This window comes from Chenopodium album, chromosome 18 (assembly GCF_948465745.1).
Source record: "Chenopodium album chromosome 18, dcCheAlbu1.1, whole genome shotgun sequence".
NCBI classification, from domain to species: Eukaryota; Viridiplantae; Streptophyta; class Magnoliopsida; order Caryophyllales; family Amaranthaceae; genus Chenopodium; species Chenopodium album.
Window position 1 is genome coordinate 9243092 of NC_137851.1, and position 20097 is coordinate 9263188.

At 30.0% G+C, this 20097-nt stretch overlaps 1 protein-coding gene across 1 annotated transcript; it reads left to right on the plus strand.

Moving 5' to 3' along the window:
• Window positions 1–234: 234 nt before the first annotated feature.
• Window positions 235–2720, plus strand: LOC145593010 (uncharacterized). Its single transcript, XM_081649524.1, has 3 exons — window positions 235–650; window positions 1175–1304; window positions 1771–2720. Exons 1-3 carry the CDS (start codon window positions 515–517, stop codon window positions 2468–2470), a joined length of 966 nt encoding a protein of 321 aa, XP_081505650.1. The 5' UTR covers window positions 235–514; the 3' UTR covers window positions 2471–2720.
• Window positions 2721–20097: the final 17377 nt, after the last annotated feature.

Consider the following 20097-nt stretch of genomic DNA (forward strand, 5'->3'; position numbering starts at 1 on the left):
AGGCCCCAACCCCCTCTCCTCAAGGCCTCCCTCCTTTCTCCTTTATTTTGGGGCTTTCATCATAGTAAGAAAAGCAAATTACATGTGTTGCAATAGTTTGACTAGGTTAATCCCTACAAAATGAAAAAGGAGGGAAAATAAAAGAAATAAATAATCAAAACAAACACCAATAATACACACTTCAAATTTTTTATTTCTTTTTTATAAAATAATAAAAACCAAAGTCATATTGAAGTCAAGACCACTGTTACATTTATAAAACCCAAAATCCAAACAAACCCTTAAACCTCACCAATTACCTCCCTTTCTCTCCTTTCTCTCTCTTCTTTTTTTCCTTAGCTTCCAAGTTCTAAGCATTATTTGTACACCCTTTTATTTTCTCTCTCTAAAATCCTGAAAAATTCACCTTTTTCTCTTCAAATTTCAGAGCTTTTTCTGAAATCTTAAAATCCTCTGTTTTTTCCTCTGTTTTTTTACTCTGTTTTTTTGGGGCTTTTTCTGTTTTTTATTGGAAATGGGAAGAGCACCTTGCTGTGATAAAGCAAACGTGAAAAGAGGGCCCTGGTCTCCTGAAGAAGACGCCACTTTGAAGAATTATCTTCATAAAAATGGCACTGGTGGTAACTGGATTTCTCTCCCTCAAAGAGCTGGTAATTTATATTTTTTATTTTATCTGAATTCCCACATTTTATTCTTTCAAAATTTGATTTTTATTCTGGAAATTTTGATCTTTTCTGATAAAATATACTGTTTCATTTCATATCTCTGTTACCCAGTAACTTTTTTTGTGAAAATTTTGATTAACCCAGTGGAAAATTGTTTTCTGACTTTACTTTTGAAAAAAAAAAAAAAAAAAAATCACATACCCATTTGATAATTATCATCATTTAATTTGAAAAATGAACAAAAAGATTAAATCTTTGTTATTTTATGATCAGATTGATAAATAACCAGTTGCATGTTCACTAGTTTTTTTTTTTGCTGTTTTATTCCATAATTTTGCCCTATTTTCTGGAATGAATTTCATACCCATGCAATAATTTTTCAATTAATTGAGTAGATTAAACTAATTACTGTGAATCAGTGACTGAGAGTAAGGGCTAGTGATCTACACTCTTTGTGATTAATTAGCTAAAGATTGAATTTTTATTTGTTAATTTAACAATTTTGGTAGGTTTAAAAAGGTGTGGAAAGAGTTGCAGATTAAGGTGGTTAAATTATCTAAGGCCAGACATAAAACATGGAGCTTTCAGTGAAGAAGAAGATAACATCATAATCTCTCTTTTCTACAAAATGGGGAGCAGGCAAGTTCATTTTCTCCTCCTTATAAAAATAACATTTCTTTACTTGTAAATTACTAAACAATTTATATAATTATTGACTAATTGAATTTAAATATTGACTAAATGGTACCATCAACTTGAATAATTTAACTTCAAGTCTGTGTTTTATATGGATTAAGTTAATAGAATAATTTTTATGACCCTCTAGCTGTTGTTTTCATATAAAGGTGACAACTTGTGAAGAATATCAAGTTTAAATTATAGTGATAAAATCTTTTGTGATCAAAGTTTTTGTCTGTGTTATTGTTAGTAGTAGTATTTTACTCCTTTCAGTCCCTCCATCCGAATTTAGTTGTCACGTTATACTTGTAATACAGTATCTTATCGAGTATGGACATGAGTACGTGACTATTAGTTTCGGACAATGGATGGATAAGTACTTGTTTAATGATGGAAAATAATGGGTTAATGATATGATTTTGGGTAGGTGGTCTGTGATAGCTGCCAATCTACCAGGAAGGACAGATAATGATGTGAAGAATCATTGGAATACTAAGCTTAAGAAGAAGCTTTTTGGTGGAAGTAACAATAATATTAACAAATTTAACCCTTCTAATATCCCAAAAATTGATGTTCCTTTTACTTATAACAACAATATTTTTAACAATAATCATACCATTTTTCAAGCTCCTAAATCTTCTTCAACTCCTTCATCTTCACCTTCTCCTACACCTAGCTATGTTAATACTAATCATAGCTTTAATCATGATCATACTCGTAATCATAATCATAATCATATGTATGTTCCAATGCCTAGCTTTTCAAATTTGTTGGCACAATGTAGCACAACTACTTCTCCTATGTCATTACTGCCTAATTATGCCAATTTGTCCAGTATGGATAACCCGTATAACCCGGTTCCTAGCCCGAATTACTCATCCGGTCAGTACCCGCTTCACCAATCAAGCTCCGCCCTCACGGTTCCTGAGAATGTGGGCCCTCCGGAGGAAGGTTCTAGTGTATCCGGATCATCGTCTGCTGTTTATGGATCAAGTTTAGAGGATGACCCGTTTTTCGCCGAGTTAGGGTTCGGGTTAATGCAAGAAGTGATGATGAACCCGAATTGTGGTTATGGTGATCAAGAAGATATTAAGCCTCAAGGACTTGGTCAAAGTGTGGCTAATTGATTATTATTATTCTGACTTATAGGAGAGATCAATTAGGCATCTTAATTAAGTTTGCTTGTTTATTGTTAATTAATTACTACTAGTAGTATACTTTTAGTATTTTAGTAAATTAGCAAGTGTTATTAAACCTCCTTATTTGGTTGTTCATAGTAGGGGACAATGTAATGGGAATCTGATTGAAGTAATTAATTAACCAAAAAAACAAAAGGTTGATATTGTTATCAATACCACCATTTCTTCGGGTTTTGTATCTTTTGACTTTTAGCATTATTTATAAACTTACTTTATTCATCGTTTGTTATTTATACATGGAGTATATCTAACATTCATGTAAGACGTTCTTTTAAGGTTTGTCTCAATTGTTTTTAAAATCGATTTTTAAAAATGCAAAAACGGATATAGATAAATGTGATTCCAAGGTAAAAATGCAAAAACGGATATAGCAAGTATTCATTTTAAATAAAAGTTTATACCAAGGTAAAAATGTGATTCCCACATTTTATATTTCCTACTTTCCATTTTATAAAAATAATTATGAGTAATAATGTTACAAAAAAATAAAATAAAAAAAACTAGTGGGGTCTACAAGAATAGAGGTTTGTTTGAATAACAGAAAGAGGAAGCAGGGGGCATCAGCATGTCAGTTAAGAAAAATGGTCAAATGTCACGAAATGTGCATGGATGTTGAAGGTAAGGCCAATTCAAAGGAGTTTTATTTTATTTTAGGGATCCCAAATTAAAACCTGCTTTTTAATTTGCTACTCACTCATTCACTTAATTATTACTCACTATATTACTACTGAAATAGTACACTACACTAGTATAGTACTCATAGTAGTCATGAGAGTATCATGGTCAAATGTTATTTTATTGTTTCTTCCACCACCATGCACCTTGCATGACATTTCTACGACTATAACGCTCTTACTCTTATTTCTCTATTGTAGTCGATGGGAGACCTCTCCCGTGGGGCGGAGGAAATCCGCTTTCATAGATAGATGTGTGTATTGACCATCGCGTGATTTATGATTTTTAATATGAATATATATAGTTAGATTAAGTTCGGGTTGATGGGATAACTAATGGTGTAAATACGTTGTATTATTACTAGCTAATTACATATGATATATATTGTATTTCATTGTCGTTCATGTTATTACCACAAATAAGAGTATCATAAAAGAATGATTAATTAATTGCCAAGAAATAGTATATTTTTGGTACCTAAGAGATAATTTTATAATTATAAATTTGGCTTAAAATATTTCTAGTTAATTGATGTGTAGTGTCGAGCAAAGATTGAGATAGGAGTTTCTTATCTTGGTTGTGGTTTTTGACTAATTCAATCCTCTTTTTTGTCATTGAAAAGAAAGTTTACAAAAATTAATAAATGAACCAAACTACTAGGTTCATCAAAAAAATCCAAGATACTTTGTAAATTGATACTTGTGATTTATGAAAGACATACTAGTAATTTATAAAACATTAAAGTATATTTTTGAAAATCATAAAACTTTACAAGATCTAAACAATTATAAACCAACAAGTTGTTTATTACACAAATTATTCTTCATGATCATACACCAAAGACATCTAGATTTAAAATTTGTGTATGTTCAAGCTTATTTATTGAACAACTGTTGAAATTTGGTTTTAGTCAATCTAATGCTCCGTAACAAAGACTAAAACGAGATTTAACCATTTTTTTTTTCTTTTTTTCTTTTTTTTGGGACCAAGTTTAAACTCGAGCTATTCACCAAAAAAATTAATTTCATGCACAATTTCCTCCTTTAGGTAAAAGTAACTAGGTGAGTACCAAATCACCCTAAATTTGTACACTTTAATATCATTTTCCCGTGCTAAATATTACCGTTTTATGTATGTAAGTTAACGGGAAAATCCAAGTAAATATGCTTCATTACTCATATATATATTAATATGCAAAGTAAAATTTTCCTACATTTAGTACAGTACTTTTCTTTTTCCCTTGACATTAGTAATTTAATTTACCAAATATAGATTACAGTTGTCCTTAGTTTGAATTCCAACTGACCACCGAAATATTAAATAATCCTTGCATAAATACAAGAATTAATTGGAGTATTTTTGAATTGAAATTTCTTCTGTTGATTGTTTATTTGTTTTCCTACATATGTCAAAATTCTCAACTGTAAAAATTAATTTGATTTCATATGGTCAAAGTTTAATGGAGCGTGGTGAGAACAGCTTTGAACCACAGGTGATTTATTTGGAATTTAGCTAATTAGAAAAGGTTCTATTGTACAGTAATTGACTATAAATTTTTATAAGTCGTCAGCTTTAATTGAAATGGTTAATTTGAGGACGTTGAGGGATAGTATATTAATATTGCATCAAATTAAAACTACATTTATATGGCGAATAGTGCATATAGTGATGACATTTTTTATACGGTAACATTTAGTATAGTTTTGGGTAATTTGGGGATAACAATAGAAATATACTCGTAATAAAATTAAATAGGGGCTTATATAATTATGAAAATTCCATGTTATGTGTAGTATTTGAGTATAGTGTACTACGAAATGAAGTATATAAAAATCTACTTAGGGTATGTTCTGTTCACCTTATTTTCACTTATTTTAGGTGTAATAAGTTTAGATAAATTCAGTTAAGTTCAGATCAGGTTTGATAAGTTCTGATAAGGGTTACCCTAATATAAGTTACAACTAAAATAAGTTTTAATAAGGTCTAATAAGTTAAGATAAGTTCAGATCTGTGAAAATCAGGCGAATAGAACACACCCTTAGTCTCTTACTCTCTTCATTTCTAAATGATGACTGTATTTTACTGATTATACTTCATCTCTTTCTACGAGTATCTCTAATACAGATTTTTTTTTACACATTTTCTCTCATTTGTACATTGTTCCTTTCCATTTAACAAAATATCTATTATCTACCTATTCGATTGTAAAACAATTAAGCCAATTTATCAAAAATTTTATATACTCCCAAAGCAAATATTACCATTTATAACTTTTTTTTTTTTAAAACATTAATACTTAAAATATGTGATATCTACTCATTGTTTTCGACCACCTTTGTTTTCTTAATAATCGCTTAAAATCATCAAACATAACAATTATTATATTTAAAAGTGTGTGTGTGTGTGTGTGGGAGGGGGGGAGTAGTAATATGTTGTTCAAAATAATGAGTTAACAAAGTAAAAAGATGATGTTTATTGCATTGAGTTTTCTTATTTAAGATGGAAGATGTTTGTTGCATTAATTAACAATCACTTTCCTAATTTTACATAATCCAACAGAAATGTAAACTTTGCTAATTATTGACCCAAATGGACGAGTCAAAATAAGCACCCAAAAAGAAAAATCATCATAATTCCATATTTTCAATGCTGAGTATTTGAAGAAAGGTGAGTGTGTGACCTTACTAAAAATTCAAAAGGAAAAAAAAAAGAAAGGGAAACTGTCAATTAGTCAAAAATAATGAAGTTTTACCCAAAAATTAAAATGATGAGTTACTTCATTTAATTATGATTTTTTTCAATAATTTGTAGTAGATATATTGATGCGTTCATAGTAAAACTTGTGTATTTGCAAATAAAACATGCTCAATTTATAGGATGATTTACAAAAATATAGTTTTTTAAAAACTTATTTGCGATTTTGCGTTGGAATGAAACTTATTTACAAAAATATAATTCACATAGGGTCGGCACTACATTTAGAGTAATTTTTAATTTAGAGGCAAACCGTTACCTTAGTCTTTAGTACTACAAGTAGCGGTTTTAGTACATAAACCACTACTTGAGGTAGTGGTTTAACGATTTTACTCTGAAAAATAAAAAACAAAAATAAACTTATCCGAGCCTACGTGGGCAGTAGTTTCGTAATTAAGTTTCATTCCGACGCAAAAGTGTAAATAAGTTTTCAAGAAATCATATTTTTGTAAATCATCCCAATTTATACGGTATAAGTTAAAGAACTAAGAAAATTACGTATAGTAGTTGTTTCAATTTTAAGATATTAGGGAACAAAGAAAGGTGGGATGGCTCATAAATATTTCCTTGGAAAATTGTACAAAGGTTAAAATGGATAATATGTACTAGGATTCGTTTGTACAAGTTTGTTGCATTGTACATTGTAGGAGCCACTGTGTTTTTTTAGTACTATTTGGCTGCTCCTGAGCATTGTGGAGGCTCTCAATAAAGGTGTGTTGTAAAACTTGTAGTCCTAGCTAACTTGTTCCTCATCATAAACCGAGGCGGAAAATTCAAAGAAAAAAAAAAGCCTCTTTAATACTCTGTACAATTTTATTTATTATATGAATTGAACTGGGATTTTCCAATCTAATTATACAAATAAACCTAGTCTGACTATCCATGATCAATTATATACGTTTATATTGTTCTATTTCAATCTCCCATGAAATTACTTAAACAATCATCACTATTAATCTCGTAAGTGTGGGTTTTAAGTTTTCAACCATCAATAATAAAAGATGTGCATTGAAAAGGCGTAACAGGCCAGCCGCATAGGTTGGTGCAAGTGGTTAAATTTACTCATACATTAGATGACAAGCGAGTACATATTATTATGTCTTTTCAACTTGTTCCTATTATATTGTCATTACAAGCATATGAATATTCCTTGATTAATAAGTCGCCTCAATTGAAAGAGACTACTATTATTATACGGTCACATTTTGAGAAAGTTGTACAATTCGTTTAATATAGCTGCATGAAATGAACTTAAAAGAGCTGGCTATAATAATAGCCTACGGTGAATGCTAAAAGTAGGATAAATCGCCTAATTTGGAGAATTTTTCCATGGTTTGAATTCTCATTAACGATACATTCCCTTTTGCTTTAAATTGGAAAAAAGTGTGGAACTCGACTCCTATACTTTGTATGCCTTTTCATTTTAGCAAGTAAAAGTGCATTTTCTTGCCAATAAAATGGTGTACCTACAAAAGTCAAATTAGTCACACATACTATTTCTGTATTATATTTGCCACATCTTCTAAGCTCAAATTTATAGAGAAAAAGAATGATTTTATACTAAGTAAAATTGAATTGTAGAGAAAAATATGGATGTTTGAGTGAAACTTTGTCATATGTTTAGATATGAGGTATTAAGACACTAAAACAATTAGTAATATGTATGTATGGAGTATTAGAACGACTATTATATAATTACGAAGTATTACATTAATTACTTTTGTTGAACATACGTGCCATATTTATATTGTTAGCCCGGTTTGAATAATTGGTGAATAATCCAACTAAGACTAACTCTGGCTCTTACATAGTCACAAGTGTCACGCTCTAGACTTAGTAGGCTAGAACTAGATCTGTCAATTCGGGACAACGGGTCAAACTTCGGGTTATTTAGGTCGTTTGGTTTGAGTGGTTTGAATTGCTTGGATCATTACAAATTATGATAAATGGGTCGAATTAGGTCTATTTTGGGTCATTTGGGTCGAGTTCGGGTTCTCTCTCAGTAAAATAGACTTGAAATCGGGTCGGATCGAGTTAGCAATTGACAGGTGAAGTTGGGGGGTGGGGGAAGGTGGGTGGGATGGATTTCTCCCCGATTGAGTATCTAATGTATCGAGGGTTATCAAATCTATAATCACAAGACACAAATAAACAAATTCGACCACTAAGCCATACCAGATAGATTATGGGGTGCTACTTTTTTGGTTTAATTAATTGTAGCATAAAAAATGAATATATCCTAATCGAAAAGAATTTTAAATTATAATTGAAGATGAACTAAAATTGCACTCTCAAAATACAATTTTTTTTTCCTCATATAGTCATATTTACATCTAACTAAATTACAAGTCAGACTCAAATTAAACCTACCAGGCTCCCAAGAAAAGTGTATAGGAGACACAAATAATGAACCTTTGCCTTTCGAATGGAAGATTTATGAATACTATTCTCTTAGTCAAGCGGCAACTTCCTTTGATTATATCGAAGCTGTTGAATTTGTATGTATAATTATCATATATTTGTGCACAATCTTAAAGTCAAATGTAGATACGACAACAACAAAACACGAGCTAATTGAATTATTGGGATAGCCAAAACGAACCTTCTTATATGGTTAAATAAACCTAGGCTTTTACCTAGCTAGCTACAAGGCTTATCCATAATCCAACACAAATTATCACTTTTTAATTGTCTTACTACCCTTCTTCATTATATATATAATAGAGGTGTAATACAATTTGTCTAATTAGTTTGGATTAGGTTGATTGATACTCGTATTTTATTTGGGTGATTAGTCATCATATTCATTTAATTTTGGTTTCATTTTGGTCAACCTTGAGTTTTAAGGTAGTGTTTGGCCAAACTTTTAAACGTTCATCTCAATTTAAGAAATAGAAGTTAGGCCAAATAACGGATTTTCAAGAAGCCCAATATTATCTTACACTACTAATCGACTGCTCATTTGATTCATGTTAGATTTGATTTTAGTCAATTCAGATTACGTCATATATGAGAACATTGAGTTTTGATTACAAAATTATAAAAAGTAAATCAAAGTTAATCCAATTCGAATAGTCGTCGACATAGATCAATATTATTAATTTAGTTTACTACTAGTACTTGTATTAAACACTCCCTAGGCTCTAACCCTATAAACTAAGAAAAAAAAAAGGAGTAAACTTTGAAGCCGCCCATGAATTGTTGTGTACCTATATCTATAACTAAGAGACAATGATACGTTATTTGTGATCAAATTATTTAGTTTGTGTATGTTGACCATGCTTTAAATTACTTAGCCTAGAGTTGGACATTCAACAAGAATATTACAATTGGTTGAAGTTTTAGTAAGAACGAGTTCTTCAATGTCTCTTTTTGCACATCATATGTTACGTAAAATTCTTGGAATATTATGTTATTGTAAAAATTTAATTAGTGGGGTTTTCTAATTGCTTTAATATATATATATACATATATATTGCCAGCAAATTTGAGTCAATGGATGTGTTAATTTAATAGACGAGTAATAATAATACTCTAATAGCTTTCAAAAACTATGTAATTAATAGAAAAATCAATTATATATATAAACTTTTTGTTTTCTCTGGTTGTCCTACATATATGAAAAGTCCATTTTATAAAATTCATGTTTTATATTTCTCACGCATTGACAAAATTTCACTAATTGATATGGCATATTGGCATCTATAGATCAACTTGTACTTTTATTTTAATCATTGTTCACAATTAAGCCCATATTTCAATTTATCTAGACAATCTAGTATTCATATCACTTAGTTAAAGGCGTGATTTCCTTTTGGATGTAGAGGCATGGTTTGCAAATTAAATTTCAATCAATAAAAAAAATAAAAAATTAATTTGAAAAACCTAGAAATTGTTATATACACTTTCAATCAATAAAAAAAAATAAAAAATTAATTTGAAAAACCTAGAAATTGTTATATACACTCGGGTGTACGGTGCACCCAAGAGTATTATTTACTCATTTCAATGATTATTGCTCATTTTATCATCAAATGAGTAAACAAATATCTTTGGGTGTACCGTGCACCCGGGTGTATATAACAATCTTTCGTAAAATCCGTAATGCATGATAATTTTTTGAAAGTTGAAATGTTAGATATAATACATTAAATTTAAAAATTACATAAAAAGTTTTATACTTCTTATATAGATAAATACGGTACTCCGTAATAAAAATTATGGACCTTCATGGCTAAGAAGAGCTACCAACTTACCATGCTAGTTTGTCACACTGAAGAAAATAGTTGCAACTTGGATTATGCATTAGTTCATTCATGTACTTTTATATCAAGTATATGACACATTGACACTCACACTAATCACATCATTGAAATCTGAAAATTGGACAATTTATGTGAGTAAATCTAAGACCAGATGATATAAGGAAAATTTGTGATAAAGTTTCTTTTAAGTAGATTTTTTAATTATAAAGGTCCTTTTATAAAAAAGGTGGCATAAAAGGTCATTTTATTGCAATTAGGTTGTAGCGAGGATTTTTTTGACCGAGGAATTCCAACAATTGACTGTTTCTTCATCATCAACCTCAACACGAACCCTATTTTGAGAAAAAATAAACTCCGATTCTAGTCCATCGCATTAAAATTGAAGGCAATTGAAGATAAATCAAGCAAGGTATAAGGTGGGAAAGTGAGAGGGGGGGGGGGGGGGGAAGGATTTTAAGTGGTCATGTGCAATACAAGTGAAGGACCCTCGCCACAACCTAGGTGCGATAAAAGGATTTTTTGTGCCACTTTTTTTTTTTTTTTTTTTTTTTTTTTTTTTTTTTTAAAAGGACCTTTACAACAAAAGAAACCTTTTTCACAAATTTTTATAGTTATGTACTAAATAAATCCAAGAGATATTTGTACAAAGCTCCAACACAATTCGTAGGTGCAACATCTAAATAACCAATCAAGATCTGCTGAATTATTCTTACTTTCTTGAAAAGACCCTTTACCCCTTCCTCTTTCATCCTAGAACAACCAACATCTCTATCTTTAGCCTTTGCTCTCTTCAATTGGGGGTAAAAGTCTGAAATTAGGTCAATTGCAACAATTAGATAATGTGTGATCATACACATAAACTAGAGGAACTACACTGTATTTAGAATTAACGCACACACTTATTAAATCAACATAATTATCCTTCATTAAGTACGTACCGAAATATATACCATATCATAATAGTATAATACCAATGTAATTTATTTCAAACTTCTTAGGGTTGTTCTCTTTAGATTATTTTCAGTTCAATTCAGTTCAGCTCTAATAACTTCAGTTCAGTTCAATTCAGTTCAGTTCTTAATTTCCTTCTCTCATAAAATATTCAGTTTAGTTCAGTTCAGCTCCAATAAGTTCAGTTCAGTTCGGTTAATCAGAATAGGCCCTTAGTAGGGGGTTCAAAAAGAGTTAAAAAAACAAGAGTACTAAATTTAACTTTCTAATATTAATTAATAATGTTGACTGACTTCATGACTTATTTATAAATTTAAGTTTAACTTCTGTAAAATGTAGATTGCGTGACCTATCAATTAAGGATTTAAGGACGGAGGAAGTAAATGTCTTTTATGACTGAAAATTTTAATCTGCATTTTCCAATATAAATAAGTAAATAGATGAAATGAAAAAAATACTTGCAGCAAAAATTGTGGCATGGCCAGTATCAGCAAGGTGGGCAAAGAGGTTATCAATTGGGCCAGTCCCAGTGTAATTGCGCCCATAACAGCCAACATAGGCAACCTTCCATTCTAAATCTCCTTAACCTTTTGAGGCGAGCCCAAACTCCAGCCCAATGGGTCAAACCAAAGCTTGTTGCTGGGGAAGATAGGATCGGTGTTGACACAACCAGGTTGGTTTGATAATGTCACCTCATCTATGGCTCTTGGCCCAACCGATCAAGACCATCTCGATTACGAAAAGGGTGGTGGTGTCTGAGAAGTACTCAAGTTCTCTAGGATAACATATATTCTTTTTTTTTTTTGGTGTTTAGAGAGCCACAAGGACGAGTGATGAGAATCGATTTCAGGATCACTTGGAATCGAAATAGGAGCCAGAGCTCTAATCATTTGAGCTATTCCTCACTCTCAGGATAACATATATTCTTGAAATTACTAATAACAATGTTACAAGTCCATTATAAATTTTGAAGTAACAAAGTTTGACACAACAAAGGTTAAACTTTATACTATGTCACTTGTGCAAAGATAACTTGTCAATTTTTACATTCCTAAAATTCCCACCTCATCGCTAATTAAAATTTGGTGTTCATTTGCAATTAACGGGTAGCCTTAGTGAGTTCTATTCTGCGGAGCATTAAAAACTTGGTACAACTCTTACAAGTTTACCTATATAGTACAGTCTATTTTCAAGCTACTTGAGCTCGGCTTGGTTAAAAAAAAGACATTACTAGAATGAATTCGACTCACGATTTAATTCGATTATTTCGTTCATTATCACCCCTAGTTTTATTAGAAGAATGAGTAGGTGTGACCTTATCCGAGCTACTCCAAGCTTTAATAAGTCGACTAGTTTCATAATCACCCTTAGTTTTATTTTCTTCGGATAAATTCGATCTTAGTGAGGTATGAATCCAGAAAATTAACATTGTTTCTTTTTTAAATAATTCAAAGTATTTTGTTATTACTGACAACTTCTATCATACTCCCTTTGTCCCATAATTTCGTGTCTATATTCCTTTTTTGGTGTCCCAAAATATTATACCTGATTCTAAAAATAGCATATAATTATTACTTACTTTTTATCTTTTCCATACAAAATACACATATATCCTAAAAAATCATTATTTACTTTTTATTTTTTTCATACAATATTTTCTACTTTTTATTATTCCCATACAATATTCTCTACTTTTATCTTTCCAATAAAATATTCTCCTATTTCCACTATTTTTCTTAATTACTGTATTTTTTGAGAAATAGACACCAAATAATGGGATGGAGGGAGTAGTTAAAACATCAAATCTTAATCCGAATTATCTTTTTCTCGCCCTGCCACGCAAATTAACTCAAATCAAGGGAGCTCTAATTTTTTTTTTTTTTTTTTTGAAAGATTGCCATCCCTAATTGGCAACCTCTTCTGATCACCCAAAAATTATTTATTTTAAAATTTATATCCTGAAATTAAGACCTTAAAAAGAAAGTGCAAGTAATAAGTGGGTCAACCTGCAGGCAGCTCCTATGAAAGCGCAGGCTGTGATATAACACGCATGGCAATGTTAAATTTTGACTAATTATATCTTCAATTATCAATAACTATACATTATAACAAATCCTACAAATTGAAAAAGTACTTACAAACTTTTTTATTTTTTATGTTACGTATAATTCATAAACATTGATCTAAGTAAGTTTAATAGATAGTGCTAAAATTAATAAACATGATCAGCGGCAGTGCAAGTAGTACAGCAAAATGGGTTGAAGCAATCGATAAAAAATGCCCGTAAAGTTGGATTCTTGGTGATGAGCTTGGCTAGGATGTTTTGAGCATGAGCAAAGACCACAATCGACATCAAACATATCCAAACAACGAGAGTAACACAAGTGAGGGTCCAATCTCATCATCATCATCCCATATCAATACTCTTCGATGATAATAACACAAATTTATGTTTCTTCTTCGCAAGTGACTATCCAAAGCCGTAAAACCTTTTGTGTTTACTGCGTTTATTATTTTAAGGCCAATGTATGATCATTGATCAATAAAAGAGACATTTATAAATAATTTTATACTGAAACATATATTTTTCTTGGAAGTTCACTCCATTCTTCACTATAATTTTTCAAAAAAACAACCTTTTTCTAGAAGGTTTGACAATTCAAAAGTGGCTCTTTAATACTCCGTAGTTTTGACATTTTTTTAAAATGTGAAATAATATAATGACTTTTATACTAATTACAAATGAGTATTTTTACTTTAAATGCCTTTGAGATTTCATACGGAGTAGTTTTTTTTTATTAAGGCGGACTTTTATTAAATTATTGTAAAGTGGGTTAAAGTTATCTTAAAAGTATTTACAATTACCTTTCATATAATAGTATAAAAGTTTCTATTTTCATAACATCAATTTTACCTATACAAAACACTTATAATGTATTATATTATTCATATTAGCTTTCATGCCATGTATTCATTAGAAATTACACATTAAAATACAATCAAACTCATTATAATTTAAAAATTACCCTTAAAAATGAATTTAAGGCCATAAAAATAGTTAAAATTATTCTTAAATTTATTGTTTACTATAAAGTTTGCCTTAGACAAGACTTATTGTTTATATTTATAGTTAAGAGAAAATTTAGCGTCATGTAATAGACCCATTTTTATCTTTTATAATATTAATTCTTATAAATTTTACATATTGATATAATTAGATATTAATAATTAAAATAATGACGTGAGAAGAGTTTAATAAGAATTGTTGTAATTTATTTTAAAGAAAAAAAATATATTGATTCGGTAATCGTACTATGAATGACTGTAGTCGTCTTCCTTAAAAAACAAGAAGTAAAAAATAAATAAATAAATAAATAAATAAAAATGATTGGAGTAGTTGTATGTGATTCAAGTTTTTCATACTATGAATGACTCTAGTCTTCCTTAAAAAACAAAAAATGATTGGAGTAGTTTATCTTGTATGTGATTCGAGCTTTTTTTTTTTTTTTAGGAAACTATGAATGACTCTAGTCTTTCCTTATTTTATTTATTTATTTTTCTTTTCTCTTTTCTATCTCTTCCACTTTGGAAACCATAATTATTATAACTATTTTTTATGGGGATATCACTAACCATTTGGTTTATGGTAGGAGTCTATAAGTTTCTTTGTTTATTTAATTTATGTTCATTATAAAACTTGCTCTATTATTTCTTTATTGGAGAGTTAATCTACTCAATATTTCGATTATATTTATTACTCACATATATATTGAATTTTATTTTCTAAAAATTCTAAAAATAGACCTGGTTTATTGTGCACCATAAATTCATTTGTAAACTATCTTCTCAAATTACTATCTCTCTCCTTTACTATGACCCGAAAAGTGTTACTATCATCAAAAATTGAAAGGTAATTATATAATTCAAAAAGTTATCAAAAAAGTGTTTATATCATCTAGAAGATGACTGTAACATTTGAAATGTAATTATATCATTCAAAATTTAAATGTATCATATTTAAAAAGTAATTATATCATTCAAATTGAAATATAATTATATCATCCGAAATATAATTATATCATCTTACAAATGATTGTATTGTCTAACTAAATTATTAAAAAATATGACTATATCATTCGAAATATGAATCACAATAAGATAATATTACATCGTCAAAAAAGTGATTAAGGTGACTATCGTTTGTGAGTGTTAAATTAGTTGGTATACAATAAATTTAGTGTAGATCGGGCTCATACAAGACTTTCTATATATTTCTCTTCTTGCGAAAGTCTGAAATTATGCTTTTTAAATCTTTTGAAAAATAATTGATGTTGTGACAAAAATCAATTATACATTGTTAATCATCAGTTGCATAAAATTTAATTCAATTTTAAAATTACTATGGGTTGAATGAGTCCTTTGTACAAGGCTCTTGCTAGTAAACAGAAGTGATATGAAAAAGATCCTCTGATAAAATTAGTGTAACAATTATCAGATCCTCATTATTTGTAAGTGTGGATTTCAATTCTCAACGATAACAGATACGTGCATTTAAAAAGCGTACCAGGCTAATGCATATTACAGGTTGATACCTTGGTGCATGTGGTCAAATTTACTCGTTCTTTGTAGATGACAAATCGATCACATAATAGTCTTTTCAACTTGTTCCTATTGTCTATTAATTACGCGCATATGAGTATTCTTTCATTAATAAGTCGCCTCAGTTGAAAGAGGCAAAGAGACTATTATTATAAAGTCCAAGTTGTACAATTCGCTTAATTAGTATTCTAAGCTGCATGTAATTGAACTTAAAAGAGCTGGAATTTAATAAATGATGTACCTACACACCTCTTGTTGTTATATAAGTAGGGTCTAGAACAAATAGTTAACAAAATGATCAAGATAAGAGAAAATAATACTTAAAGAAATTTCGGTGTGGCGTATAATAATCACTGACTTGAAAACAAAATCCAACGCAATCGGGGTGCATAATTGTAATCGCCGGTACGTTCCCTAAGGTTACACACACCACTCTCACACAAAGGCACTTTTGGGTGGGAGGTTGGAGACTAGTAAACTTATGCCCAAAGAGAGAATTGTGTTTAGTTTAATGTGTTTGATGATTGTGTTTTTTTTTTATTTTTCCAATCATGAAAATATATAATGAGAGATGAAGAACAGTACAAGAGGATGAATCTAAATATCAAAGGATGATTAAATCATAATAAACATCCAATTCAATGGGGGTTACAAGATAATCCAAGAGATGAAGAAAGAATGCCAAAAGTTGAATGTATGTAGACATGAAAAGTCTACTCCACATCCCACTTAAGGGCAATCGTTGTTGGCCACAACCTACTTGTGGAGTAGGCTAATTTTCCTTATAAAATAGATATAAAAAGTCTACTGGTTGTGGACAAATATTGTAGGCCACAACCTCCTTATGTTGCAAACTAATCAACTTTCAAAAAACTTGGTTTTTACTCACTTTAATCCAACACCTCTGACATCTAATAATGATCACTTTGTTTATAAACGATAGTCAAATTAGTCACATATGAATTTGTATTATATTTGGTTCTCCTTGAAAAAGGTTATCACATATTCCTATTTAAAATAAAAAAAAATAAAAAAATAAATAAAAAGGGATTTAAGTGAATTTGTGTCATTTGTATAGAGATATGAGGTATTAAAAGACATTAAAAAGTTAGAATTTCTGAATGTATGGTGTATTAAATTAAACTACTGATAGTTATTACATCAATTATTTTTGTCGAAAGTACATATTCTTTTTGTTAGATTTGGTGAATAACCCTATTAAGGGTCTGTTCACTTCATCTTTATTTCAATTCAGTTCAGCTCTAATCAATTCAGTTAAGTTCAGCTCCTAATTTTCTTCTCTCATAAAATATTCATTTTAGCTCATTTCAATTTATTTCAGTTCAGTCCAATTCAGTTCAATAAATATAAACAGGCCTTAAGACTAACCCCTCACCCAGTCCCATGTGTCTTGCTCTAAATTCAGTAGGCTTGAGCCAATACATCGGGGGAGAGCAAAGGAAGGTGGAAGGTGTGTGGATATAAAGAGATAATTTATTTAATAATTACTAAATTAATTAATTATTTCATATCAGAGTTAAAAACAAAAAAATTCCCGAAACATATTATACACCAAATATGTTATATATAAAAAAAAAGGGTAATGCTATACATAACCCTTATGGCTATATATAAGCATTAAAAACACTCTTGAAAATTGTATAAAATTAGGAATTCATGACAAAAATACGCGCAGATGAGTGTCATTAGTGTGCTTTTGTCATGATTTTCTAAATTTTACTCCCTCCGTCCCCAAATGATAGTCCCTTATGGGCAAAAATCACGGAAATTAAGAAACTTAAATAAAAGTAGTTAAATTACATTGGAAATATAAATTTACATTGGGTATGTAAAATAGTAGAGAGAGAAAGCAATAAAAGTACATTGAAAAACAAAATTTACATTGAAAAGTTAAATTTGCACAAATATTGTTGCAATTGGAGAGAATTTTGATAAAAAATTGATATTAATGGTACTTGAACAAAGCAAATGGGACTATCAATTTGGGACTAAAAATATGCCATAAGGGACTATCATTTGGGGACGGAGGGAGTAACAATTTTCAAGAGTATTTTTAATGCTTATATATAGCCCTAAGGGCTATGTATAGCATTTTCCAAAAAAAAAAAAAATTAGAGCTCATAGAAAAATTGAATGATAAATGGGGTATTTGATGAAGACAAATCAAATTATTATTGTTAGGGAGGATAGACTGTTCTTCGAAATTAATACTACTAATAGAGCGATTTTCATAGATAATGCTAAAATAAAAAATAATTCCGTATATATGTCAGTTTTAAAACTAGTTCCCGTGATACCGTACACATAGGCTTAGTGAAGGTTTGTAAAATCCGAGGCTATAAAGAACCGCTAATACCATTAGCGGTTCTAATTTAAAGAACCTTTAACCATTAGAGGTTCTTTAAATAGAACTTCTAATGGTATTAGCGGTTCTATTTCTAATACTATTAGAGGTTCTATTTAAAGAACCAATAACCATTACAGGTTCTTCAAATAGAACCGCTAATGGTATTAGAGGTTCTATAAATAGAACCTCTAATACCATTAGCGGTTCTAATTTGTGTATAACCGCAATCTTTATTAGCGGTTTATTACTAGCAAAAAAACGAACCAAAAACCCGAGCCTATGTGGACGGTATGGTGGGAAATATTTTTTACAGCAACATATACATGGAATTATTTTTTATTTACGGAAATCGCTCCTACTAATAATATAGCTGACCAGAATTATAATAAAACAAAAGAAAATTATTAATTGGTGACATCATTTATAGTTTTGGAGGGAATTTTAAAATCACAACATGACATGTGTCCAATTTTATAATTGGATTATGTCAGCGGTTGCTATTTTAGTATTAGTTATAGATTAGACTCATATACGCAAATACAATCCCTAATATTAAGAGCACAAAAAATTGGGATTCTCTTAAATGGGGGTTCTTATTATCTTTCTTACTCTAATTTATGATTCAATTTTTTTTATTTTTTTTTATTCAATATTCTTGAAATTAAATTTGTTTTTCATTTGTTATATATTAATTATTTGTATTCAAATGATTGTATAAAAAGTCATATAACTTGGTGATAAGACATTTAATTGTAAAATTAGAGGTAGCGTGTTTAAACTTATAAGGAATTTTATATTATGTTTATTATAAGAGTATGGCATGGGATGAAAAACAAATAAAAGGGAAAATTAGGTGGTATAATGAGTAGTTGAGTGGGTGACACCGTGACATAGTGTAGCGAGGGGGTTTACGTGACATGTGAACGTTTTTCGAAACGCCTTATAATATATTAGTATAGATAGATAACTTTCAAAAAACATAGTAATTACAAGTAATAGGAAAATCAAAATATTTATAATTCGAGTTCGTTTGGCATCGTTGTGGTTTTCTGTTTTTTGGTTTTTTGTATTTTAAAATCATATGATAAATGTCACATAATGAATTAAAAATTAGTCAACCTTATTAAAATCATGATAATTTTTAAAATAAAAGTGGAAGTTGATGTATAATTGCCATATCACATAATGAATACTCTTACCCCTACTAACCCCTAACCGACCTAGTAACCCCTCATATATGAGCTCTAAGTAGGGGTTACTTGGTCGGTAAGGGGATACTCACTCGGTGGTTACTTGGTCAGGAGTTACTAGGTTAGTCAGGGATTACTCGGTGAGGGGTTACTAGGTCGGTTAGGGGTTAGTAGGGGTTACTTGGTTAATTAGGGGTTACTAGGTTGGTTAGGGGTTTACTCGGTCAAGGGTTACTAGGTCGGTCAGGGGATTACTAGGGGTTACTTGGTTAAGGGTTTATTAGGTCGGTCAGGGTCTGGAATTACTAGGTTAGTCAGGGATTACTTGTGTGTTAACTAGCCACACTGTGTGGCCAACCACACACGAAACCTGCTAAAAAATTATTCACAATTAATCCATAATTCAACTTATCTAGTATTCATACCACTTATTTAAACGCGTGATTTGTCAAATCTCATTCGATACAATAAATAAACAATTTTAAACAAATTGCAAAGAGGTTATCAATTGGGCCAGTGTAAATAAACAATTTTAAACAAATTGCAAAGAGGTAATCAATTGGGCCAGTCCCAGTGTAAATAAACAATTTTAAACAAATTTAAACAATATAATAATAGATACGGAAAAAAAAAAAATACAATAAGAGAGATTGTTATATACATTCGGGTATATCGTACACTAATGGATATTTGTTCTTATTTTGAAGATTGTTTTTCATTTTATTATTAAATGAAGAGCAAAAACTAACTTTA

Coding starts and splice junctions, on each gene's coding strand:
- LOC145593010 (XM_081649524.1), top strand. CDS start 515: ATGGGAAGAGCACCTTGCTGTGATAAAGCAAACGTGAAAAGAGGGCCC. Junction 651..1,174: donor TTCTCTCCCTCAAAGAGCTG/GTAATTTATATT, acceptor CAATTTTGGTAG/GTTTAAAAAGGTGTGGAAAG. Junction 1,305..1,770: donor TTCTACAAAATGGGGAGCAG/GCAAGTTCATTT, acceptor GATTTTGGGTAG/GTGGTCTGTGATAGCTGCCA.